This window comes from Tachysurus vachellii, chromosome 23, assembly GCF_030014155.1.
Source record: "Tachysurus vachellii isolate PV-2020 chromosome 23, HZAU_Pvac_v1, whole genome shotgun sequence".
NCBI classification, from domain to species: Eukaryota; Metazoa; Chordata; class Actinopteri; order Siluriformes; family Bagridae; genus Tachysurus; species Tachysurus vachellii.
The window spans coordinates 12,314,483-12,341,526 of NC_083482.1; the positions used below are offsets into that span (position 1 = coordinate 12,314,483).

The 27,044-nt window shown below is 36.7% G+C and overlaps 1 protein-coding gene across 11 annotated transcripts in view; it reads left to right on the top strand.

Annotated features, from left to right (window-relative positions):
• The window catches only part of fhod1 (formin homology 2 domain containing 1), a 47,055-nt gene that overhangs the window by 7,207 nt on the left and 12,804 nt on the right, over positions 1–27,044 (top strand). For 5 of the 11 annotated variants that reach the window (XM_060859067.1, XM_060859073.1, XM_060859075.1 and 2 more), the window contains exons 4-16: positions 13,127–13,194; positions 13,778–13,883; positions 14,937–15,031; positions 16,273–16,384; positions 16,491–16,585; positions 17,324–17,467; positions 17,587–17,776; positions 19,007–19,160; positions 20,865–20,972; positions 23,088–23,177; positions 23,888–23,911; positions 24,990–25,037; positions 25,831–25,970. In XM_060859067.1, the coding sequence (XP_060715050.1) occupies positions 13,127–13,194; positions 13,778–13,883; positions 14,937–15,031; positions 16,273–16,384; positions 16,491–16,585; positions 17,324–17,467; positions 17,587–17,776; positions 19,007–19,160; positions 20,865–20,972; positions 23,088–23,177; positions 23,888–23,911; positions 24,990–25,037; positions 25,831–25,970 (1,374 nt within the window). The remainder of the gene's footprint in view (positions 1–13,126; positions 13,195–13,777; positions 13,884–14,936; positions 15,032–16,272; positions 16,385–16,490; positions 16,586–17,323; positions 17,468–17,586; positions 17,777–19,006; positions 19,161–20,864; positions 20,973–23,087; positions 23,178–23,887; positions 23,912–24,989; positions 25,038–25,830; positions 25,971–27,044) is intronic. The other 6 variants (XM_060859070.1, XM_060859071.1, XM_060859076.1 and 3 more) reach the window with 6 other exon arrangements.

Genomic DNA, 27,044 nt, shown 5'->3' on the forward strand with positions numbered 1-27,044 from the left:
AATTCTCTACATTATCATTTTGAAAAACATGATTTTATATTCATCTGTCAGATCTTTTGCCCATGTAACTTGCTTTAATGACCTTCTGAAACCCCTGAGATGTTGTTAGGGGAAAGTATTTGGAAAACATTCTTAAGGCTTTATGTCATAATCCTATATGTAGAAATAGGACATGAGTCATGTTTCATGTTTTTCTTCATTGCTATTTTTGGCCTTTGGCAGTTTAGCGTTTTTCATGTTAACACTGTGGTCTTTCCTTCATATAATCCTTACTCTCTTCACAATAATCGGCTTTGTGTTCAACTTTCATTCAAATCTTTAAAACCTCAAAGGGGTTTTTAGCTCCAGACGTATCCTCGGTATGACCAAACATGTCTCAAATCTGCAGGCTGTGAACACCGTGTAAGCTGATCGTCATTCTAGAACTTGCTGTAACAGGACGTTGGGTGATGATCACCTGGTCACAGCATTGCTCCTGTATGATGATCAGTCTAGAACATTCTGTGACTAGGGGGTCAGGTGATGATCTTTTTAATATGTACAAATTATTGTAGAACATGTGGTATGACCAAGGGGGGGGATAGTTGATTTATCCTATATGACGACGTGGCCTGGTGATCCGCATTCTAGAATGTGCTGTGAACCTGAAGTCAGGTTACGATTCTTCAAGACTATGCTGCAACCAGGAGGACAAACGATCATCATTGCAGAACATGCTGTGATCTTGAAGTCAGGTGATTGTTATTCTAACACGCTGTAACTACATGTTACATACATGTGATTATCATTCAAGAACATGCATGTAATCATTGTTCTAGAACAGGTTATGGTGTTCCATTGATGTTATTTAGCTAATCAGAATAAAAACTGCCAGGATCAACTTAGATACTGAATTGCTGGAAATAAGCACATGGTGTTCAATGAGGCCATGTAATTTTGGGATGGATTATAGAGGTCAGGGCTTAGCTTCAAGGACACTGTGGTTTAGTTAATGCTATAGTGTGTGTGTGTGTTTTCTTTCTCACCAAAAACAAAAACTTTCTTATTCTGGAAAGCTGTATTTCAGCATTCTGTATTTATCTCCCTGTCTCTTCCTGTTATAACATGCTGATACAGGATCTTGTTAGTAGTCAAAACTGCACTCGTATCGGTTTAACAGAAAGTGACAGTTTTCTAGGGACTTTATTTTTGACATATGAGTAGTGACCTTAGTTTCTGATTTACTAAATGTACTTGTTTTGAGATGTGTGTTCAGGCATGTTCTGGTGTATGAATAAGAATGAATGAATAAGAATGAGTGAGCATATGTTTGGACCAGTTCAAGAGGCTGAGGAAGCCTGTATATAGACTGCTCTGTGACCCTGCCTTCATTTCCTTTGAGTCACAGGAAATACGAACACAAACATATGCAGGAAAATCAAGCTTGATATGTTGTGGTTTTTGAACTCAGGAGTTGCAGCAGTTTTTTAGTTCACTCGTGACAAATCCTGACTAATCCTGATGTATCATTTACACTGTAATTCGATTCTGTATTCATTCTTCTTTCCTGGTTACAGTCTCTGTGATTACGGAGGTTTCCCAGGATAACTGGGCATAAAGTAGAACTACAACCTGAATGCTATCTCAGAGCACCTTATATATGCTTTCATCACACCTACAATTTACAGTCTCCAGTCCAGCTTTGGAAGGTTGGAGGAAACCAAAGAAACCAGAGGAAGCTTACAGACACATGGAGAGGTCAGATAAAGCTGCACACAGACAGTAACTTGAACTTTCAGGACTGACCTGGGGACGCTGATGCTGCGAGACTGTTCCTTATAATGATCCATCTGGTAGTAAAGAATGAACATAATAGAATGTACCATGCAGGCAGAACATCATGTTCCAAACCTCACATTATCATTACTTAATATATTAGTTAAGGAATCCAGCCAGTTTGGATCTGGCTTCATTATCCCAGAATTCTCAAAGGAAATAAAAATTCACTTCACTACATGCAAATAAGGTAAAACCAAAGTGAACAGCACAAGCAGGGAGCGTTTTGCTGAACTCTTCCCACTGTAATTCTCTCCAAGCGGAACAATATCATTTAAAGTGGCTAACAGGAAATGCCATGCTGTAGATAGGTCATCCCACAGGGCTCTGCGCTTCTATTTCTGCCCGCATTTATGCGCGAATGCTGAATAGAATCACACACTCGAGTTTCATTGCAGGACTGTAGCTCCAAAGACGCTCCCTGGTTAACGATGGATAAAAGCGGATGTTGCCAATTGGCCTGAAACCAGGCATTTATTCCTGTCACTATAATTCATTTTTAAAATGTTTGAGCTTTTTGTCATTTCTGTGACTGATTTTCTTAATTTATATTTCTTAAATATATATATATATATATATATATATATATATATATATATATATATATATATATATATATATATATATATATATATTTTATTTATATATATATATATTTTACACGTTTTTGCCTCCACTTTTTTTTGCATTATGATGAGTTCTACATAACAGGGAATACTCGTGTAAAAATAATCAATGAATGATTGGGTGATGTGACGTGTCCCAATGTGAAGTTAACACTAATGATTGATTTTTTTTTTTTTTTTGCTTCTACCACAGCAATTAAGCCACATTTTGAGCCCTTTTATTTATTAAAAAGCACCATTTGCACTCTTATCCATTTACGTCACTTTTATGTTGTGGAACATCCACAAAACAAGTTAGCTCCTCTTGTCAAAGCCCTCTGTGCTGGAAATTTTCTCAGATTGGAAAGAAATATTTTTTTTTGTTGTCTTTTATTTGATTATCGTTAGGCTTCAATCGTGTGACATCACTATTATTGACAGCTGCTTTTATAGAAACTTAATGAAAACCTTCTGAGAATTCAGCCATTCTGCAGTGTAAAATGTAATGAATCATCTAAGGGATTTTTGTTAATGTGGGTAATTATTCAAGAATCCTTGCAATGAGTTACTCAAGGCCACTGATGCGTATCTGATACAGTTCTCCCCTTGAGACTTGTGTTTTCTTGTTTCAGGGACGCGTCTGGATTCGTGCCTTAAATGCATTTGTAGTCTTGAGAGGCTGTAATGGATTAGTTGTTTTGCTGATATGAGCTTTAACTCTGAAGTTTGAGGTTTTGCTTTGTTGCATGGCAGGGCAGTCTTCAGGGATGAGGGCAATTTGACACAGGCATGCGTGTGCGTGTGTGTGTGGCTGTACACTGAGATTGCTAACAGTCTAAACTTGTTTTTGCTACAGATGTTTGTCAAAAATAGAGGTTGCTATTATTTTTGCAGTAACCCTGGATTTTGTGATCATCTTTCTTTAATTCCCAGATATTGACTGGGCACTTCAGTCACCCTAACTTTGCTATGTCCCAAAGCCTTTTTCCATTTCATCTTTGCTCTGACTCTACGTCTTGGTACGCAGTATTCTCTCTCGGGATTTCTATTATATTTGTATTATTATTTCAGTGCCCTGCTTTCTCTTTGCAGTGATGCTCTTTCTCCTCTGGGAATATTTTGCAAGTCCTTTCTCGGAGATGCCACACACAACTTTGTCTAAGTCGGTCACATCATAAGCAGCTCTAAGGCCTTTTTTTATCATCTGTGAGGATGAATCCACTCCCTCAAGGCTGAAGCAAAAAACGGTCTACCACGTATAGATGTTGCCAATACGACGATTTAATTAATGATATGTAATTAAAAGTGCAGGGAAATGAATATTTAAATAATGTGCTGAATTTTTAAAATTAGTATTCTTATAAAATTATGTAAAACAAAAAGTAATTAGGAGGGCTATGATCTTTTTCCCTTTAATTAAGACAATTAAAACTCAAACTGAGTTTCGACTAAACTGCTGAATCAATTCTTTAACAAATACGCATTAGAAATGTACGAAAATATTCTAATTCGCACTGAACTATTTAATTGTTCTCTTTTTAGAAGGTGTATTAGAGTTGCATGATATTTTAGATTTTTTTTTTTTTTTTTTAGATTGCTAAATTATATTTCACTCTTTGAAGGCTTTATATGTAACAGTGAACATTGTGCTCCTGCCTGGTCTACTGGTCTACTTGACTAATTAGGTTCGAGCTGAGAAAGGTTAAAGGTTATCACAACAGAAATAGTGAGTAAAATCCCTGCATTCTTTCATAACTTCCGATATTTTATTTATTTATCTATTTATTTATTTATTTATAGCAGGCGACTCATTTTTATAGTTAGATATACGATGATTTAAAGTTTAAGAATTCCCACATGTGCGTGTTTATTAATCACAAATCCTTGACCTTAACCTCTTAAATTCCTGGCATATTATTATTCTTGAAGCGTTACATTTAGAATTCTTTAAATTCTTTAGAAACTGCATTTGAATAGAGAATGTAAGTTATATATATACAGTTTGACCCACCGAAGACTGTCCTGTCACTCCTTGATCATGTGCATGTGAATGAGATCTTTGACTTCACACTGACTTTACAACCCCTACAAATTAGTGTCTGTCTGTGACTCACAATAGCTACTCATCACGGCCAAAAAAAGTCAAAGCAATCCTGGAACTTCTGCTGTATTCTTCAGTTTGTTTTTAATATTTTCACATCCCATGCATCATAATGCAAAGCTGATGGCATGAAAAGTTTATAAACGAGACCTCCGCTTACTTTGTGAAGGAGATGTCAGACATGCTTGGCTCATAACGTTAGTTGAGTTAAGGGGTCAAAAATGAAAGCCGAGCCGAATGGCTTATCAGAATTTAAAGTACTGGCAGTGTTTGCTACATTCTTACATGCTGTTGTGCTCTTGGCCGAGTCCTGCCTGCTGCCATGTAATCACTCAAAGACTCTCTGGATTTAGATTTTGTGCTGTTTTATCCAGGTTGCTTTACTCTAGGTAAATATTTATTTGTTTCTACTGATTGTGATTAGTGGAGATCAGTCCGTATATGATTACAGTATGTGTCCACCTAACATAAAAGGCAAAATAGCAATAAAAATTAAATTTAAAAAGATTATCATATTCAGAAGGGAACAACTTATTCATAGGGAGAGGACCTAGACTGGTCCTTAAAATGTTGCTTAAATTAGTCAAGTTAATGACGTGACATTTGAGATTTTTTTTTTTTTTTCTTTTCTGTCCACTTGGATTTCACCCTCACGATTTTTGGTGTTGGACTGTTTACAATTTGGTGTTTTATTAATAAGTTAATTTTTATCTTGAATGTGATTCCTTCCAGGCAAAGAAATGTAACATGTCCATTGTAGCTAACCTTCAGGTAAAATGTTGCCTGTGCAGATCATGTATAATTTAAAAAGAAGCCTCTTTTCTGCTTCATTTAAAATAATCTGAACCATTAGCATTAATCAAATGCATCTTCATATTTATTCCCTAAACTAAATGAATAAATCACAGTATACACCTAACTCTGTAAACATGAATGTAGGTCTGGAGATTTTTACTGATTTATATAAAGTTTTATATAGTAATGATAGTTTAATTTGATACCATCATTTGATGAAATAATTAATTGAGAATCAGAACAATTGAAATAAGATTTTGTTCTGCTCTGGGTGCACAGTAAGTACATGACGAAAACTACACTAAATAATAGAAAATGTTAATGTCTCAGTCATTAAATGATCTGTTCACGGTGTCTTAACACACCTGATCTTATTTAAATTCATCTCATGCTGTTCCTTCAGCTCATCTGTGGGTTTCATCGGTATGTGGTTTTATAGATGAGGAACTTGTATTCAATAAAAGACAGTATGTGATAACAATCAGCCGATCTTGAATACCGGAGAGGCTATAAGTCGATCCAGATGCCCGACAGCAACACAGAAGCAAACTGTTGGAGACTGTTATCTGTTAGTTCACTGCTTGGCCTTACAGAGTGACTGCTAACACACAAGGTAGATAAGAAACGTTTACTCTATTGTATTGCCAAGGGACGCTTCTTAAGATGGATTAGTTACCTTCCGTCATTAAAAGATACTTTAGCAGTTTAACAAATTGTACAGGTCAGGATTTTTGGAGTAGTATACTTTTCATATGACCATAAGTTATTGGAGGAAGATTGCAGTGTCAATCAAATGGCCTTTTCTTGTGAAAATGTTTTTCCCCATCTTTACTGAGAAGTGTCTCAGATTGTGTACTGAAAGTTATTATTATTTAATCATATTATTATTTTTTCTTGCTAGCTTGTCTTGCTTATTTGTTTACAATTATTTTGTTTCTAGTTTAGAATTATTTACACAGGTGTTTTTTGCACAAAACACTTGTTTAATTTACACAAGTTTGAACTTTTAAATTAATCTGTAATTCAAATTAAATCCATAAATTCATGCCTGAGCATCATCTCTTGTATATTTTAAATCTGGCTGTCTTTCCTATCTATAACTGAGCTAATTTAATTTTGGGATGAGGATGAAGGTACGATGTTATATAAAGTGGATTATGTATGATTAAAGAGAGCCACCACACACAAAGACCCAGAATAGCTGAAAATGTTCACATGTTTTTTAGATTCTGGGAATAATTTAAATTGCTCTGCCATCGGCAGGTTGTGCAAGAATACTGTCTTTACTCTGTGCTTATATAAGGTTTGTGAAGCCTGGGCATGAATTCATGATCCTACTGTTAACCTTTAGACATGTTACGAGCATGTTGTTAATGATGCTCAGACTGAGAGGTCAGAGGTTAAGCCCGTGGCTTAGAATCCACAGACTTGTATTATTTCCTTTTTAATGCACATGCACCACCTCCCTCCTGAAGCCTGTTAAAAGAAACAGGTTTGTTCTTTTACCAGAACGTCAATGTGTTGTTTTTTGGCCACTAACTGAGTAGACGTGGGTTATTTTTATTTCTGTTTTGTCTGAGACCTGGGACATCACCTTCCAAAAGACAAGTTTAATGAGGACATTACAAAGTACTCTTGATGTACGTGTCCTTCTCTAATTCCATTGACTCCAAAAACAACATCCTATTTTGGGGTCGGTATTATACTCCATTTTTATGCACACTTTCAGCCACAACAGGAGGCTACACTGGAGTTTTCACATCCTATCAGGTTTAAAAAAAACAAAACTAAACTAACAGAAAAGTGGGTTAATAACACACATTGCCACTGGACTGTCACTTTAACTCTAGACTTGCACAACACAGTGCCACTTTATACACTATCCATACTGCACCTGGACACTTTTAAGGAGAATCTTTTAAAAGCCATACACATTTGTCTATGTATATACATTATTTTTCGACTTATTTTCATATTTTACGTAGTTGTTTGTATAGTTTATACTTTATTTATATTGGTTTATAATAGTTTTTATTTTTATTTATCTATCCTTTTGGTTTTGGTTTATTTTTTTTATCCTAAATTGCATTCCTTTTCTTTTATGCGTATATACCGGACAGATTCAAAAAGAATTTCACTGCATATCATACCCTGTATGTATGTGTATGTGACAAATAAAATTTGATTTTGATTTCATTTCGGTTGTTTTTGCAGAAATGAAATTGAAAAGCAGACCCTGAACATTGACCGGTTCCATCTTCGGTTCTCATTCAGCGCTAGCAACAATTAGGGTCTCATTATATGTATAAATGTAGTTTTACACTTTAATAGAGTACTAATGAACATGGATATAACACTAAAGTTATATCTTGGTAACGATGAGACCTTGGAAAAATAAGTCTGCTTCATGTACAGGTATGTCACCTCACCAAAAAATAGCCTGCTGGTCCTAGAATGATTTATCCACACATACAAAAGCACACGTTACTGGTCTCTTTACTCGTTTACAGTTTTATTGCATTCATGCCTTTTTTTTTCTTTCCTTTTCTGTTCTCACTTATCACTGACGTGACATCCTGTGTCACAGATTTGTAGACAATGAACTCTGACATTGAGGAGAGATACAGGATAGGTTTCCTGACTTGAATCAGAATGGATAGTCAAAATAATCCTCTCAGTATAGACATATGATGTAGGCAGCTTAAATTTGGATGTACTTCCAGTGTGCAGTTTTTGGACAAATGATGATAAATAGATGAGGAGAGCTAGTCTGAAATTATAGGGATCCTTTATATTTAGCCAAATTTCATGCAGGTCTAGTAGAACTTCATGTTTTGGTTTTTCAGACTTGGATTGAAGAACATCTGTTTAAATAAAAAATAGAAACCTGTGTATAAAATCCTGTGAAGTCTTGTGTTTTCCAGACTAGCTCTTGTCATGCTTCCTAGTAGGAAGTGACCTTGTATTGTGTTTTTTAATCTCAGCCTTTCATTACTAGTCACCTTGTTGGCTGACCCCACTGTTGCACAAGATTAGCAACAATTAAGTATTAATTCTGTCAGATCCATCATCAGCACTTCAAAATGATTCTTTTTATTATTAGAAAGTACTTTACATTTTTCTTGATGTAAAGTCATTATTGTTCTAATGCACAAGTTGGAGGCAGTTACAGATTCTTAAAGAATATCTGTCTGTTTCAGGACGTCTGTATTTTGGGATTTGCATTCATATTCGAGAACCCAAGACTGGTAGTATGCAGAAATAAAATCTTGTGCAATGTTCTTGTACAGATTTGGGACACTGGGAGAAGAAACTTTCCTTTTTATTTATGGTGGAAACATGCCTATTGTTCCTTTTTTATTCTTTTTTTCAGGCAGATCCATTTAGTTGTATGACGCTTTTATTTGTTGTGAAGGTAAATACAAACAGTATAGTTGTTTAGACTCAAACAAAACAGTTGGTGTTATTGGCTAAAGAAAGCTCTCGAGTTCCCTTTGGTTGTAAATGTTTGTAATTTGTTATCCTCATGTGAATTTTTTTTCGCTCTCCACTCTCGCACGTTCTCTTTTGTTCTCATTTTCTCCTCAACCTCAAATATTCAGTTCAGTAAATCTCCAGGACCCTGTGAAAAGTCCATGAGAACATTACCAGACAAGCAGTTCCTATATCTTCTGCTCAAAGGCTGCACATTTAGACAATGAGTCTTTTGTCAGTGGTTCAAAATATATCTACCTAATATCTGGTCAGAGCTCACCAGTGCTGCCTTTTTTCATTTATTTATTTATATCCTGTATATATTGCTTCAGTAGGCTAACAATTTTAGCTTTTCATTAGTCTAGTTGTGGGCCATTTATTTAATCCACAATAACCATAACTATGGCACTAATCTCTCATTCACCATTCTGATGCACTTTTTTTTAATGTTTAACTTTTTTTAATATTTTTTTACTGTCTAAAGGCAAAACACTTGCGTTCAATATGCAACGCTTAAGTTGTTTTTAGAGGTAAATTCCGGTTTGATCTATGAGTTCAATATTAACTGTAACTAGGGAAGACTAAGAGGTGCAACAGTGGTAGTGGTAGAATGTACACAGAAGGACGAACACAGTTCGAAACCCAGGCAATTTGCCCAACATCCCACCAGCCAAATTCCAAAATCCTTCCCAAATGAATGCAGATTTTTAGGACTGACTAAATCTGGAATGGGATGTTCAGAAAGCACTTAAATTTGTGGCGCTTGGTGGCCCTGGGATTTGAAGTCTCAACCTTCCAACACCTTAACCACTAAGCTACCACTTCCCTACTGAGTAGGTGTTCCTAACATATAGGTGTGATGGTCAGATATAGTCAAAACGCTTGTGGATATCTGACCCTCACTCCTATTAGTGCTGCTTCAGGCCAGAAATGAACCAAAGTGACCCTTTGTATTAAACTGCTGCATCCTGCATATTTTAGACAATAATTGTGCAGGCTATTTTTTTGTCTGTTAATCTGCCTTAAACATCCTGACTTGGTAACTGCTTGGTTACTGCTGTCTGTGGATTATCTATACAAAGTGTGTTACAAAGCTACATCTGGGTTTGTGCTTCCGGTTTCTTTTGGGTCCATTTGATTGTCAGCCATGAGTCAGAGACTTCCTTCCTTCATGAAAAGACACACAGCAGCTCTGTTACTCTATATTTCTCTCTCTCTCTTTCTCTCTCTTTCTCTTTCTCTCTCTCCCCTTCTTATTTCTGTGCAAATGTGCACACAGGGGCAGTAATTACCTCACATGGCTGTCATTAGAAACCACCAGGCTGTTTGGTCGTCAAAGCAGTCTATCAAAACAAAGTCCACATTTTCATTGCTTAGATTTTAGTGTGGAGTTTAACATGGAGCCAAATTTTCTGTACAATGAAAAATAAGTATTTTCTTCCATATATTTTTTTGTACTTTAATGCATAACTAATTGTTGATGGATTGATATATTTGCAATGTGAAGCACTTTGAGTCATTGATATAACTTGTTTGCGTACTGTAGATGTTTTTAAGATGCTGCTTGTGCCTGAATGTTAGGCTTATAACTTTTTTTAAACTAATACCATTTTTCATGATTCATCAAAAGCTTCCAGTGTACATGTTGTGACATGACGTGAAGACTGCTGATAAAATGTTCTCACTATACAAGTGGCTTCCTCGAAAGGTGACAATTAAACAAGTTTGGGCTGGAAAGGATCTTGTTTATGATTTCCTGTTTCCAAGTTAAACACTTGTGCATTTAGTGAACAAACTATAACTGTATGTTTAGATTAGACAAACATGCAGATGGGTGGGATTGTGATTTTGTCTTTTTGTCCCTAATTCCAAATGAAAGGAAACGTCTGGCATGGCATAGATAAAGTTAAAGAGAAACATCATTTCTAAAGGAGTTCAAACACCTTCAGATTGATCACCTTATGGAAGTAGTGTCTTCTAGAATGACCCTGCCCACATCCAGAGGACATGAGGAGTCACAGTGATGAGGATGAAATTGATGTAAACCAATGGCCTGCATATTGTCTGATCTCAAGCCAACTGAACACCTGAGATTTGTAAGTGATTTGTTGAACCATGCTGTCCACCATCATTAAAACATCAACTTGGAGATTATTTTTAAGAAGAATGAACGTGTCTTCACGTTCACATGCATGTTTGAAGTAATAAACCAATTTAGGCCTGAAAATATTTATTCTATCTGAGTGAGTTAGAGAAAACAGGATATTTCAGATTGCCTTCGCATTTTCAGCATGGTGGAACCTATTGTGATGCTGATCTATGGTCAGTATTAGCTACTGTAATTTTAATTTTAATGTCTAACTGCAAACAGTCCTCGGATGTGCAAGTGTGTTTTATATGTTCTTATAAGAAACAAAAATGGCAGAAATTATGTAAAGATTATGGCCCTGACACCCAGGGAACCTGTCCATCATGCCAGGGAAACATTCAGAAAAAGATTCTAGTGGTTTCAAAATTTGACTGTAGTCACAAAGCTTTTGTCATTTTAACCATATAAAGCTGTTGCAGTACACAGTGAAATGAGACGTTTCTCCAGGAACATTGTGCTACATAGAACAAAGACAGAGCTAAGGACTTAAGTTAGTCCTACCCACATAAAGTGCATCTGTGCAACCTGGTGCAAACAGTGCAGGACAAAATAACAAACAATACAAGACATTACACAAAAGACAGTACACAAAAGCAGCACTGACCAGTATACATATTGGTATTGAAATGGACGAGGCCCTAGCAAAGGTTCAATGGATTATTAAATGTTCTAACTTCCCTACTTGTTACCTATATTTAACATTACCAAATAGCCAATGTGGACAAAATTTAATGTAAGAGTGTAAACTATAATGGTGCAATAAGAAGCTGTTTAGTGATGGCCTGCTGAAATTGGATTCACATTATGGTGGCCAGGTTTTTTTTTTTTTTTTTTTTTTTTAAACAGGCTGATAGAAACAGGCTTAACAAACTGGAGGTCAAATTCCTGCGTAATAAACTGCCCTGAAATGCAGAATGTCTATATTTTCAGATATTTTCACTAACATTGAGCTGCCCTGAACTCAAACCACCACTGCCACCCCTGAAAACACACAGGCCTCCTGTGACGTGACCCACCTGACCGCCACCAGCCGCACTCACCATGGCGTTAGCACACTGACACATCAAAACTACCAGCTGCTTGACTGAATGCCTCATGTTACACATGTACAATATCAAGGGAAGCATTGTATAGTCCACATGTTTGGATTTATTTCCTGAAAGTCTTTACATAGAGTGTATTGTTTGTACTGATGGCATAGTCCGTACCTGCCCTCCTGCTTCGTTGTTTTATGTTTTATGTCTGTATGTATGTTGCACCGTTGACCTGTGAGACACGACATCTCGTTCCACTGCATGTCTTAACATGTAAGCGGAATGACAAAGCTAACTTGAACTTGAACTTGAAATCAGCGCAGGAAGACTGTTTGGGTATTGCCAGTGCTAATACTGGACATTATTGTTCACATAGCCCATGTTTCCTGGTTCAGCCAGAACACATTTGCTCTTTTGCATTGTGTAATGTCAAAGGAGAACAGGTTCCATTGAAAAGATGTTGGACTGTCGATCGCTCTGTAGTCTCAATAGACCACAAGTCACAGCTTGTATGGATTACACATTTATTATGCTTGTGGGGTTCTTTCATTTTGTCTCTCTGTCTTTTATTAACCTTTCATTACAAAATAACTTAAAGAAAGGGAGCTTTAATTGTGCTGACTAGAATTTTGGTGTCAGTTAATATGAAACTGATAATCTCAGCTTGAAATGGAAACATGTATGTAGATGTTAATTTTAATTAGATTTTAAAATTTGATTTTAAACGTTAATGTTGACTTTTAAAAGCTTAGTCTATCTTCTTCTATCTCCTTATAAAGGGGGAAAATTTCAGCTCCGGCTTAACAACAAAAAAAGATGTTTTTCGGAGGCCAAAGATTATACTTATTTTATTTATATTCTTTTCTTTAGAGAGATTGCAGGTTCTTAGCTTAGTCTCCTTGCCCTTTTATACCAACTAGCTCTTTGTACATTAAAGGTGATTATTCCACACAATGTTTGTGTAGTTCCAGCACATTTAAACCTAATGACATGGTAAGAACACTCACATGTACAGTTTAGTTTTACAGCATCGACAGTAAGTCATTGAATGCAGGGATGAAATAGCAGATCTTGGTTTTTCAGTGAAAGACTTGTTGACCTATTTGATGTTTCACTAGATATCGTATCAACACTTTTGTTCTTTCTCTTGCAGAGAAACTGTATAACTCCCAAGGGCCTGAACTGCGGCGCTCGCTTTTCTCATTAAAGCAGCTGTTTCAGGTAAGTGCACAATGAGTTGACTACATGACCACATGAAACTGACGTGAGAAATGATGTCATGATCTATTGTCTTAAAGAACGCTAGAATAACTTTTTCCTTTTATTACATGCCAGATTTATTTCCATGACTTTACAATGATGAATCGGTTGTCACTCATCTTGGCACTTGTACTTGTAGGGAATGTTTGTATAAAGGATTTGTGCAATTACAGCTGCCCAGATATTTGACTGATAACGCCTGAATCAGCTGTGCGAGAGAGCTGTTTTTTAAAGATGAAATGTACCAATAGCCAATTAAACAAAAACCAAAATGTATTTATCCTTACATATTGCTCTGTCTAAACCTCATACTGGTCTAATATTTTAATTATTTAGAGTGCTATGCATGAATGTCCACCTCATGCTTTGAACACTTGTACATAGAATTTATAGTAAAATTTTATTTGCCATTGATTGGGGATTATTAATTTGAGTAATTATTGGTTATTTTGGATACATAGGATTTTCCTATTAAAACACACTAAACACATGCAGAACATTTAAAACAAACAAGTGAACAAGTTTCTACTTCTGTGTCTTACAGGATGATAAAGACCTGGTACCAGAGTTTGTGAATTCTGATGGCTTGTCCTGCTTTATAAAAGTGGGTGGAGAGGCAGACCACAACTATCAGAACTACATTCTTCGAGGTGGAAGATCCCAAATAAATAAATAAATAAATAACAAGCATAAAAGCTTGAAAACCTTTGCAACTGAAAGCAAGAAAAATCCAGAATATTTTTAATTAAAAATAATACCAGCATATCCAAATGTACAACTTTAGAACTAAGTGGATGGCTAAGGGTCAGATGGGTGAGTGGGTGTGGCTAAAGGTCAGATGGCTGAGTGGGTGTGGCTAAAGGTAGAGTGGGGGGTGAGTGGGTGTGGCTAATGTGAGTGGGCATGGCTAATGATCAGATGGATAAGTGGGTGTGGCTAAGGGCAAGTTGGTGTGGCTAAGGATCAGATTTTTTTTTCGCATTTTCTCGTCTTTATACGCATATCTTAGAAACGTGTCTAAACATGTTCGCCGCAATAAAACAATTCCAGAAGCAAAAATCTTATTAATGTCAACAGCTCTTTTCAGATGATTGTATTTAATGTTCTTCTTGCACAGTATCATTTTATTTTATTTTAATTTTAGTAAAATTTTCTGGCTGTGCATCAAAAGTTGAAGGCAGACGAGGGAGTAAAATGTTAAATGAATGAATAAATGGATATTTTTCTAAACTAATTTGAAACACTACCTAAAATCATTATAAGAATGATTGATGATAAAACGATGATTTAAAAAAATGTTTTTACTCCAATGTCCCTTAATTCCGCATTTGGATCCATCTAAGAATATTCAGTGTATCTCGTGCTCCAAACACAAAACTCAAAGCTAAGCAGGCTGCGATGTGCTAAGTGACTCTACATGCTACTTTAACTTGGCCTTCAATCTATCTGCACTGTCCAGGGTTCATGTCTAGTGCATGTAAACGCTGGGCTGTCTTAGCTTTTAGATCTGTAACTTTGTGTAATCTGCAGCGTTGTTTTTTTGGCCTGGACTCCAAGACAGGAAGTTTATTCTGGAACAACAAACAGCTTTTAGTTTGACTCTTTATATCCACCAAAATGAAGCCTGGTCCTTGCTGATGAACTTCCCACCTTCGACTTCCCTGTAGTTACTGGAACTTGTGTGTGTTTGTGTTGTGTTGCAGCTTTGAGCCAAATCATGCTGTTTGTGGATGGGATGAATGGAGTTATAAACCATAATGAAACAGTGCAGTGGCTGTACACCCTTTGTGGCAGCCTGGTGAGTAACCAAGTTATATAACATAAACACACACATACGCATGCACACACACACCCTTGTAGGCTAATTAGTGGTGGACTGCGGTTGACTGTTCTTAGTTTGTGGGCAGCAGATTTTAAATACTGCAGTGTTCAAAGCTGCAAACAAAACGGAAAAGGTGGAGTACTGAGCAGAAATGTTGCTAGTGTGACCACGACCTTCCACTTAACACATCCATGGTATTCTTGAGTAAGCCATCTACATTAACCGCAAGATATGAATCACTTTATTTCCACTTAGTGAAGTGACGTTTAAGCATCATTTTTTAGAAGGATAAAAACATCTGACTAAATCAATGTATGTGTGGAAAGTAGCTAAGATTTATTTTTTTTTTTCTTTCAAGCTTCATTACCATTTTAAAGCTGTGTGTGATAAGAGTATTCAGCTGATGCTTGTACCTGAAGCACCTGGTGCTTGGGGTTTATTTACCTCTCTGAAGTAGTTTTTCCACACTCCAATGCACTGGTTCTTGCAGGCAACTTGAGGAGCTACTGAGGAAGTGAAAATGACAGATGTTGCAACACAACCGAACCTCATCTCCTAGTTTCAGGACCGAATTTTACAATTAACTTCAGACTTACAGTATTTTCATAACTCAATGTGTGCAACAGCATCCACTTGCCTAATAAAAAGAGAGGGTGATCATGAGAAGTGGATTTCAACTTAAAATCTTTATTTTTATTTTATATGAATATTTATTTGATTGGAAAAGGAAACATCACTATAATTTATGGGCAGCTTTTATGCCTGAAAAAAATGTTTATCACTATTTACTTTTATTTAATGATGTAAATGCTTAGAAAGGAAGAAGTCATCTAAAATTGATAGAGATGTCTATACAATAGAAGTCTAGCCCTGTCCTGAACATGATAGCTCAGCCTTTAGATATTAAACTTCACTTGAGTTAATAAAGTATCAGAACAGCTCTTTAGATATATTGTGAACCTTCCTGAAAGATAAAGGTGAGAGAAAGCCAACAAGGACTGTGTTTAAAAAAGATATATGTATATACAGTATATATACAGTGTGTGTATGTGTGTGTGTGTGTGTGTGTATATGTATGTATGTATGTGTGTGTATAGATAGATAGATGCACTTGGTTCTTAATACTTAGTCTTCTACTCTGGTGCCGCCATCTGGTGTAAAAGAGATGTAAGCACACTCTCTCTCTCTCTCTCTCCCTCTCTCTCTCTCTCTCTCAGTCTCGTCTGGTAGTGAAGACGGCTCTGAAGCTCCTCATAGTGTTTGTTGAATACACAGAGTCGAACAGCCCGCTGCTTATTCAGGCTGTCAACACTGTGGATAGCAGAAGAGGTAAAAAGCTCATGACTGACATACACACGCATTCAGAGGACAGGTTTAAAGGAATGTTTATATGTTCTAGCTTGACATGAGGTTAACTCTGGACATGCTGTTGCAGGTGTAAAGCCCTGGTCATATTTGGTGGATGTTTTAGAGGAGAGGAATGGATCAGATACAGAGCTTCTGGTCTTCACCATGTCCCTTATTAACAAGGTAGTGACTGTACAAGCACATCTTGGCTTCAATCAGTGTAGCAGTTTTATTTTAGCTCAATGGCAGCATCAAAAACTCAACAGTTTGATACTGAGTTTAGTAGCTCAGTAATTCAGTAACTTCAACTTGGCCCTTAATAACAATCTGCATGCATTAAAACTCATGGATGCACAGAGAGAGTACATTAATGGAGCTGTATACGTGCTCCTCCATTACTTGGATTAGTCTATGCTGTTTTTTAAGCTGTTGCATTCACAACAGAACAATATTATGATGACGTTAGGGGGAAAAAAAAAACCCACAATCTTAAATCTGCATACATTTGCAGTTGAAACCATTCTTCTCTCAGCATTATGACTAAATGATCTTAGTTACTTAATTGATGATTAGCTTTCTCTGTTGAGCTGATGTGTAACTTGTCTACAGAACAGTGCACGTGAAGTCCACTGAATAGTCTCAGTCTTGGTTTAGTTCTAAGAAGGTAGTTCTAAAAATTGATTGTCACAATGAGCACCATTGAAGCAAGTAATAAAAAATGTCAGGTAAATGCCGAAACCACTACTAGAGACAGAATAAAACAAAATGCATGTGAACACAAATGGTGCTACCACCACGAAATTTCATATATTAATAGTGGTGGTGGTTTTTTTTTTTTTTAAATATACTCTGTTCATAGTTGGGCAGGTGAATATTTACAGAAGCCCCTGAAGTTTCAAGCCTTTTTCCCCTCTCTCTCAGACTCTAGCAGCTCTGCCAGACCAGGATTCGTTCTATGACGTGACAGACTGCCTGGAGCATCAGGGGATAGAGCGCATCATGCAAAAACACCTAAACAGCAAAATCATCGACCCCGACCTCAAACAGCAGTTTACTATATACGAGGTACAGAAACAGCAGCATAACATCATGTAATGGATATTTAACACCAGCAGGTACAAACACTGTGCTATACATATTTTAGCTGTATACATAGGCTACTGATATGGTTTGTTTTTTTACAGAACGCTTTAAAGCACGAGGATGATGATGTAGACGAATCATCTTTTCCTACACGTAAGGAAAGGAGGAAAGCAACAAACAGCGAGCAGGAAGGCAGAAGGAGCCGGCAGTCCTCGGCACAGAATCTTCAGGATGTTCCAATCGCTTCCTCTCTGCCTGCTTCTGCTATCTCTTCTTTCAGTCCCACTACAGGTTTGTCTCACATTAGACTCACCTTTCTCCAAGCTACTCGGGTTCAAAGCTCATTCTAGATGAAGTCAACATATATAACCAGTATTGCTGCTTAGATGCTCAGAGGACACATTTTAAACCTTTGAAACTGATCCTAAAACTTTGCTTTAGTACAGGTGATGGATGTAACATCACTCCTGTAACTAGCAAAGAGCCTAGTTTAAAAGGTTAGCTAACTGCTATGCCTGTTTTCAGTAAAACAGAGTTGCTTCACTGTGCCTACATATCCTACAGATTAAGGGATATATTTTCCCCCAACAGTGAATGCTTAAGAGTTTAAACACAATGAAACCATTTTTAATGACATTTCCACCCACATATTTGGTGTGTTGCGGTTGCTAATTACACAGGAAGCCATCGCTGATGATCTGTGTCGTTCCTGTCATTTTTCTAGACCAGTGGTTGTCAAACGTTGCAGCCAAAAGATCCTCTCAGCACAGATTTATTTTATAAGCTATTCAAATATTAGGCTCATTATTCAGACATTTGAACAATAATATTCTGGGTCTTTTTTCTGTTTCTGGAAATAGAAAATCCACCAACAGAACATCTTGGGTCTACGCTGAAGTTATTTCTAGACCTGCTTTTTTCATTTAAAGCAATTTAGATAAAATCCTTTCGATTCAAGTAGCCGGTCAAACCAAGGAATACCTATAAGAACGCTCTTTTATTCAAAGAACTATAATAAATATGTTAGAAATTAAAATTTTATAACTGTGTTGTGATTTCTACCAGAGGCTACGCTTCATGGACCCACTGCTTTGAGCTGCTTTATTTTTGTGTACTTCTTATGTTTACTAGAAGACAACCACACGTGTCCAGCATGAACTGACCTAATAATCATCTAGACTTAATAATCATTTAGAACTAATAGAAAGTATTTTAGATATAAAAGTAAAAATGTGAGGTGTGTCTAAATTTAGGCTCTTGTATGCAGCTTCGGTTAAAATGCAGTGGTGTTGTGTCTTGGGATTGGTGTCTGAATATTAACACAGTCTAATCAAATGTATCTCGTTCAGATCATAAAGCTCATTATTAGTCACTCATTAACAAAAGTTTTCTATCAGAACTGAGATTGTGCTCTATAGGTGTTTTATTGTTTCCCCTCTAATCTTTGACCTGGCTGTTGTCACTCTTGTCTAAAGACAAGCACATAGTGAATTTGCAAGATTTTTTTTTTTTTTCTTCTAGGTCGGAGTTGTAACACGTCTCCTGTACCCTCTCCTATCAGCCATGATCCCGTAAGCAACTCCTCCAGTGAATCTGAGTCCAGCTCATGCAGTCCGCACAGCTCAACCCCTGTAGTGCCCTCTGTCGTAGTAAATGAATCTCCAGCTAATGATGTGTAAGTAAGAGCCTGTGTGATTGTGCTTTCAACAACACTCCGAACAATAAGGTTGTTCAGTCGGTTGTGATTTTAATGCAGAGCTAGAAATGGCTTGTAGTATCCTTTCCTTTTGAAAGAGTTTTTTTTTTCTTTTCTTTTCTTTTGGAGAGATTTCTGGTCTCCTCCTCCTCCTGTCATCAATACTGCTGGACTGTAAGCCGAGTACAGATTTATAGTGTGCTTTTTTTTTATAGCAAGTGCACAACTAAGATGCAGTTTATTTATGGAATTATGTGCTTGTTATATACACATCTACATATACACTAGGAATGGGAACATGAACATTTTAGGACTATATATGAGTTCCTTCTTAATGTTGTGTTCACGGTTACTTCTTAAGCACTAAAAGTATTTCTTTTCACTGTTACAACATTACACCTATGGTTCCAGCCATGTTTTGCCTCTTTGGAGTTTCTATACACTGAATATTCTTCTCACGTTTTCCTTTTAATTATATTTCTCCATTTATTTAAAGCACTATATTGTGGTCAGTGTGTTTTAGATACAAGACATCAACTGAAAAGTCATGGAAGTCTGTGAAGTGGAGACATTTTGATTTTGTATAGAAGAGTTTGCACATTCTAATATAATGTTTATGTATTTTAAATGGCTCTTTTATATATTTATATATTTAAAAATGTATTTTTAAAGACTTTTGCTGTTATATCGCACGTCCCTACTTGGCCCACTAATCTCCAGCTGTGTCGGCTTGGGAAGTGTTATTCTACAGCAGGCTGGCTTTACAAACTGATCCACAAACAGTATCTTAGCCACTAACATTTACCCAGACATGTCACACAATGCCACAGGTGGTAATATATCAAACTTTAGCTGTGTGTGTGTGAGTGAGATACTCTGACTGGAAGATTCACATTTTATTTCAATACATAAAAATAAAAAACTTTTTTTTTTTTACTCCGACTCTAAGAAAATGAGAATTTGAGTTTACCACATACACCAGACGCTCTTTGCCTGCTCAGCTCCTCCAAGTGTAACCAAATTGCTATGTGTCTTTCCAAGTATAGCTCCTGGCCACAGCGGGACATTTTATTCAGCTGACAGTCACTACCTATATGTGGAAAGCTAATGTTTTATTTGGAAAGCCATATTCTCTTAGTAAAGCTATGGGTATGTAATGCGTCATGATGTCAGCCTGCTGGAGCATATCACAAACTTAATATTTTGTTGTTAAAGTGTTGTTTCGTGTTATAAAGAAATTCTCATAAAGAAGTTCCATCATGCCATCATGCTTTTCTTTACTGTTGAGACAGGCATGGTAGCAGGGGGAAAAAAAACAACACTTTTCTTTGACTTTTTTCACATGTCTCTGCTCCTGGTTGCACTCACTGGTGTTTTTGGTGTCAGTCTTGCCTGTGTTATGGGCTTCTTTGTACTTGTTTTAATCCGCTGCTTTACTCATGTAACCAGACATCACTATTCCACCTCTCTCTCTCTCTCTCTCTCATTCCCTCTCTCTCTCTCTCTCTCTCTCTCTCTCTCATTCCCTCTCTCATTCCCTCTCTCTCTCTCTCTCTCTCTCTCTCTCTCTCTCTCTCTCATTCCCCCTCTCTCTCTCTCTCTCTCTCTCTCTCTCTCTCTCTCTCTCTCTCTCTCTCTCTCTCATTCCCTCTCACTCTGTGTCTCACCTCCTGCTCCATTCAGCAGGGGGCGCAATTTCATTGGTCAATACCTGGCTCATATGGGGATTTCTAGGCGGAGGTTAAAAAAAGCGGGGTCCGTAACACAGGAGCCCTCCACTCCCCTAAAGAGGTCTGTATAACTCACCAGCTTCTCATCTCTTTGGTACAAGTTACTCCTTCTGCTGATCAGATCAGCTGTAAGGAATAACTTTTACTTCCAGCTAATCTTGTTTTTTTGGTCCTTGAACTAACAAATGTCACCACAAATCACATGGTGCTTTTTAACACCTTTTTTAACAAGCAAGGGTCTTTTAATGTCCTGATTTCCTGTGGATGTTCAACCCCAAGAAAGCAGTTAAGCCTTTAGTTGGGTATGTGGCTATGGACTCAAATTAAATCTCTGCATGGTTGTAGATTCACCTGGTTTTTAAAAATAAATAAATAAATAAAAATGTGTACTAATCCGGTTCCTTAAAGTAGCATGCAACATACAAGAATTAATGTTGTTTATCAGATTCAATCTTCTGTGCAGTCATCTCAATATTGCAACATACAGTTTACCGTCTGTGTAGAATATATTCTTTTTTTTAATACACAATATAATGTTTTTGATCTATTGTTTTGTTGTAGAAGGATGCACTGAGAAGACTCAAAGATTTTAAGGCAGACGAAACCTGCTTTATTATTCATTTTGTTACAAGAGTACAAGTAAACAAAGCGCTAGCATAAATAAATAGCTTTCTTAAAAAAAATTAATAGTTTAAAAAAAGATCAAATAATATTAAATATACTAATTAGCTTAGTGGTTACGGTGTTGGACCACTGATCGGAAGGTTGTGAGTTTGAATCCCAGGTCAACCAAGTGCCCACTTCTGGGCCCTTGAGCAAGGCCATTAGCCCTCAATTGCTCAGCTGTATAAATCTGTAAATCACTCTGTATAAGGTTTGTGTCTGCCAAATGCCAAAAATGTAAAATTCCTGGAAATAATTTTCCTTATTCATGAGTAAAGAACATCCCACCCCCTTGTTCAGTGCAGTTCTCACTGATGGATGAACTTGGATGAGATCAGACTTGGATATCCTGTTGCAATCTGAACTAGGGTTTTTCAGTGTTTCAGCAGTTGCATTGTGGGATTTAGTAAATCAAGAGCAACCAGGAATTCGGTAGTCCATCATCCTATTATCTAACCAAGTAGACTGTCATCCAAGTGTTTGAAATAATACTAGAATTTAGACTTTAGTAATATTAAGACACCCAGAATATGCATCGTCAAAAAGATTGCACAAAATAAACAAGGAACTGTAATCAAAATGAAATGTTCCACTGACAGATCATAAAAAATATTATTATATATTAATATTGTGTTCTCAAAAGGAGAACGTTCCTGCATTTACAACACTCCTCCATTCCTGAAAATCAACCAAGAATTTGTTATCGACTCAGTTAACTTTTCTGATGGGTGTTAAGTCAAGTCACAGAGGCTGGCAGTAACATTGCTGGGACTTTCTAGATTTTTCCGGAGAGAGAGACACACAGGGAGCAAGAATAGGACACTGTTCTATGACGAGTCTTACAAAACGTTTAATAATGGTTTCTATAAAAAGGGATTAAATGAAAATTTTACAAGCCATTACAACTATTAACAGCTTTAAACTATGTTTATTTTGAGATTATTTTATCACCAGTTCATTGTATACGTTATAGCAGATATTCAGAAATATTAATCTGATTTAAAACACAGCCCTGAGGTTAATTCTGATTGTTTCTGGTTATTTTTTTATGGTAAAAATCAGAAAAAGTATGATTTAAATTCCTATAGATTTCCCAAATCAGGATTAAAAGTGCTTTACACACAATTTTGATTATTTTAAACGCAGTTTAAACTTTGATTAATTCAACCCAGTCTATATAGTTAAGGCATACTTTAAATTTGGCTTTAAAACTGTCTTTTTGATTTTATTTTGTATTATTTTAAACACCTTGCATTTCTTGCTGGAAGGTTTATTAAAGGGATTATTAAAGAGAAATGCTACAGGTTAAGTTCTGTTTTAATTAAATCTATTTAATTATTGTCTGTCTATTTTATTCACTTGTTTTATGTACACGGCAACGTGTGTGTGTGTGTGGACCTTTTATAGAAACAGAAGTGTTTGGCGATGTGGGATTCAGACTGTCTCCGTTGCCTTGGCTGTGATCGGATTTTTCAGAGTTTTGTTATGTTTTTTTTTTTTCTTCCCCATCCAGCCTCAGCGTGTCTCCCAGAGACTCGCCTCCTCCGGAGAACCAGACAGCACAGAAAGAGCAGAGCAACACTGAGGGAAGAGGACGGCTTAAGTGAGTATATTTTCTCTCGATCTCCTACTCATTCGAAGACGTGCATACAGTAACACAGGAGAATTTGATTGTGAATGAGGGAACGAAAACAATTAGGCATTAAGATGCGCTTGTAGAATTTACTCAGGGATTAGTAACGTATATGGAACAAATAAGTTAAGATTTCAGGAGGAATTTGCTTTGATTGAAGATATAATTTTTTAGGATATTGTTAAATAGTTTTTTTTGTCAGAAGCTGTTCTAAAAACTATGATTATTGATACCAGTGTGTCTAACAAGAAATCACGAAATAGGGCAGAATTATTATGATTATTGTGATTAAAAATATTATTTTGTGGTTACTTTCCTTAACTGAACAGCTTATTCTTTTGTTTGTTTGTTTTTATGTTGCAGAATAATTATTATTAATGTCTAATATTTCTGTGAAAGCCAGGCTCATTTGGATGGTGACTCATTTAAGACGATTTGGCATTTCATACTCCTCTTTTTTTTATTTATTTTTTCCATAAACACATTGTATCTGCGTATCTTCTCTGTATTCTTTCACTTTGTTTCTGCTAAATGTCTGTGTCCGTTTCCTTCTCTGCCTCTGTATCCATAATGTTTGGCTCGGTTCCTAATCTTTCTCCTCACTACTGTGGCTTCCAAAATTCTTCCTCCCTCTCTCCCTCCCTCCTTCCTTCTTTCTCTTTATTCAATCTTTTTCTCAGCCTGCAAGAGGCAGACTCTGTTTGGTGAGTAGCTGCTGCATGGCCAAAGAATGTAGCCTTCAGTTGCTACCAGTCTAAACCATGAGTCATTTCTGGAAGCGGGGTTGGGGGGTTAGGGGTGTATTAGCTGTGTGTGTTCTGTTAGTTAGTCAGACGACGTATAGTAATAACATTTCCCCAATATCAAAAGGATGACTCTTTTCATCTGTGTCCTGTGCACGTCGTTTCCGAGAACCGTCTGATCACTTTCACGTTCCGGTTTGCATCTTGTCTCATCTTTATTCCCTTGATCTTCCTTGTAATGGATGTGTGAAAAGTTTATTTTTTTCCCCTGTATAGTCAGAATAGTCTCCTTTTGAAACAGTTATGATAAATCCATTGTACCAAAATGATTCAGGTTGTCTGGTATGCTTATGAACTAACAGAATTGTGAAATGGCTATAATTTATCATTACCGAGAGGATTGAGGAAAGAACGCGGCACAGGATGAACCGAGTGGAATTTCTCGATAACCAGGAAGACGCAGCGCCTCTTCTCCGTCTCGTATTAGTTCAGGAGGAGAAGCGGTAATAAATTAAGTACATCCTTAAGACCCTGGACGTTCAACTAAAATTTGTGAGGTTCAGCTACGTAAAAATTCTTCTCATGGAAAAGATCGTATAAATAACTATCTTGACTGAACGAAGGCAGCACGTCATGTTAACACTTTTGATTAGAGCCACAGTCTGAACAGGTTACATACCTGTTCTGAAGCAGAGAATAAATACATACGTCTTTGTCCAGTCATCTTTTAACTTATTGATCAGCGTTAGTTTGACTTTTTTTTTTTTTTTAACCATCTCTGGTCTGAGCAACAAAGTTTTAGTAAATAGTTAGAATAAAGGCAACTGATTGTTATAGAAGGCCTGTTATAGAAGACTTTTTTTAATTGGCTTTCCTGTATTTTCCTTATTTTGCTGTGTGCTGCTCGAGGTTACACATTTAATATGGGATTGAAATGAACACCGTGGATAGGTTCAGTGTATCCAATAAACAGTAACTTAGGTGCAGTCTTTTAGATAATCATTCTCTTCTTCACGTAAACTGTGATGTCTCTCTCCAGTGTGGAGGATATTGTGAGCAAGGACCGACCCGTACTCAGGAAGTATGCGTAAGTAAACTACAGGCCGATCATGGCGGTGAACGTGTGGTGGTGGTGGTGATGGTGATGGAAACTGCTCTTTATGCTGATCTAAGGCCAGGTTTGGGATGAGGTGCCTGGTGCAGAATCAGTGTTTAAGGGTGGTTGCTTGATCACTGCAGGTGTTTTGCACATCAGGTGGCTGTTATTTGATTGATGTCACGTTTTCAGGCAGTGGCTGTATGTGTGAATGTGTGTGTGGGACTGTGGTTGGTTGTGTTGTCATTTTTACTTTCTGTAAAATTTGTCTTGTTTAATCTAACAGAATGATTTTTCTGGTTTTTAACTACATTTTTTACTGATCGCATGTTTTTGTTACTTACCAAATTTACAGACTGATTTTTACTTATTTATTTTTTAACCAAGCTTTTTACTGATTTTTATTTTATTTAATTTTTTTTATTATAATAAATGTGTATATAAATGAGTTATGCTTTATGTACATGTATTCTCAGCAGATCTGGGAGACTACAGTAGCTATTTTGTGGTTAGTCAGTGTGGAAAAAACATCCAGAAGTCTTTTAATAGCATGCTGAAATGAAGGATATGCTTTCCATTTTGTTCCTAAGCCAGTTCAGCTTAGTTTAACTAGCATTGTTTCTTTTGTGCACAAAAGCTCCAGTGCTTTCTCTAATGTTATAATCTCTCAGTTAAAATTCTACTTCTAAAAAATTTTCTGGCTGCTCTTCAGTACTTGGTCTTTGTTTTTACAATATTGGCTTTGTAACCTTGTAGTTTCTATTTACCACATGTATATTTGTAGAGACCAGTTTTTACGCCGTCTGGAAGTGAGGGAGTGGCAGAAGAGGAACAGTAAAGATGTCCTGACTCTGATCGAAAGTTCGTCTGCTGACTCTGACATCTACGGTCAGTCTACTGAAGAAGTGCAGCCAACATCAGAAGGTGACATCGACTCCCAGTTAACTCATTATTTCCTTTCTTTGTAATCCTCCCGCAAGCTAATCTACACTGACTAGCGTAGCCGTTGCTCCTATCTGGGAAATCCATCTTGCATACATACTGGACTTAATGGGTTCGTTTTAAATACAAAGTAAATGTGGGTGCGTTTTTCTTATGATAAGAACGATGCACATTCTTCTCCCCTCACCACCACCGGTCCTCACAATAGAGTAGGCAGAAATAAATTTGCAAATATTGATGCCTGCTAGTCTGTATAGTCATGAGCAGGACCACGAGCAGGTGTTGATGCTGAAAACCAGACCGTTTAGCGGCGAGCAAATTTCCCTTTTTTTTTTTTTTTTTTTTTTTTTTTTCCTTGCTTGATTTTGTTTTACTGTACCCTGGAATTTTGGATAAACTCGCATAACTTAATAAGATTAAGGGGGGAATGATGATAAACTGCTGTTAGACCTCGATTCTTAGTAAGTAAACACTTTCCAGTCTTTTCTCAGTTCATTTAAATGCTACAGACATAAAAAATAATTAAGATATATTTAAATACATTGCCACATTAGTTTAAACTGCTTTCACTGAGCTGTCGTAAAGATTTCGTAACTATTACAAAAACAAAGCACTTACTAGTGTGTATGTCAAGCTTTTAAACCTTTGTAGACTCTGAGTGAGGATTCATAGCTGACTGTTAGCACTGAGTCAATGGCAAGTCAGCAGGAGCTTCACTGTGATTGGCTGATCGCAGACTGTGAGTCGGTGATGTTTATGTAATCGGCCTCCTACAGTGAACGTCATTATATATAAAGCACAGAATTTACTGGATAACATACTTACTACTTCAGGCTATGAGGTGGAAAGGAAGGCACCTTGAAGATCAGAGGATTCTGTTTGCGTGAAAAAAGATTTCATGATTGAGACTGCTGTAATATTTAATACTGCCTGTTACACAAACGATGGTACGTATTGCCAGACTTTGTTTGAAATTACTAAATTCGTAGGATTGTTGAGCTTTGGGATACAGTGAAGCTTAATTACGTGTAGTTAAGCACAATCGTTCAGTATGCA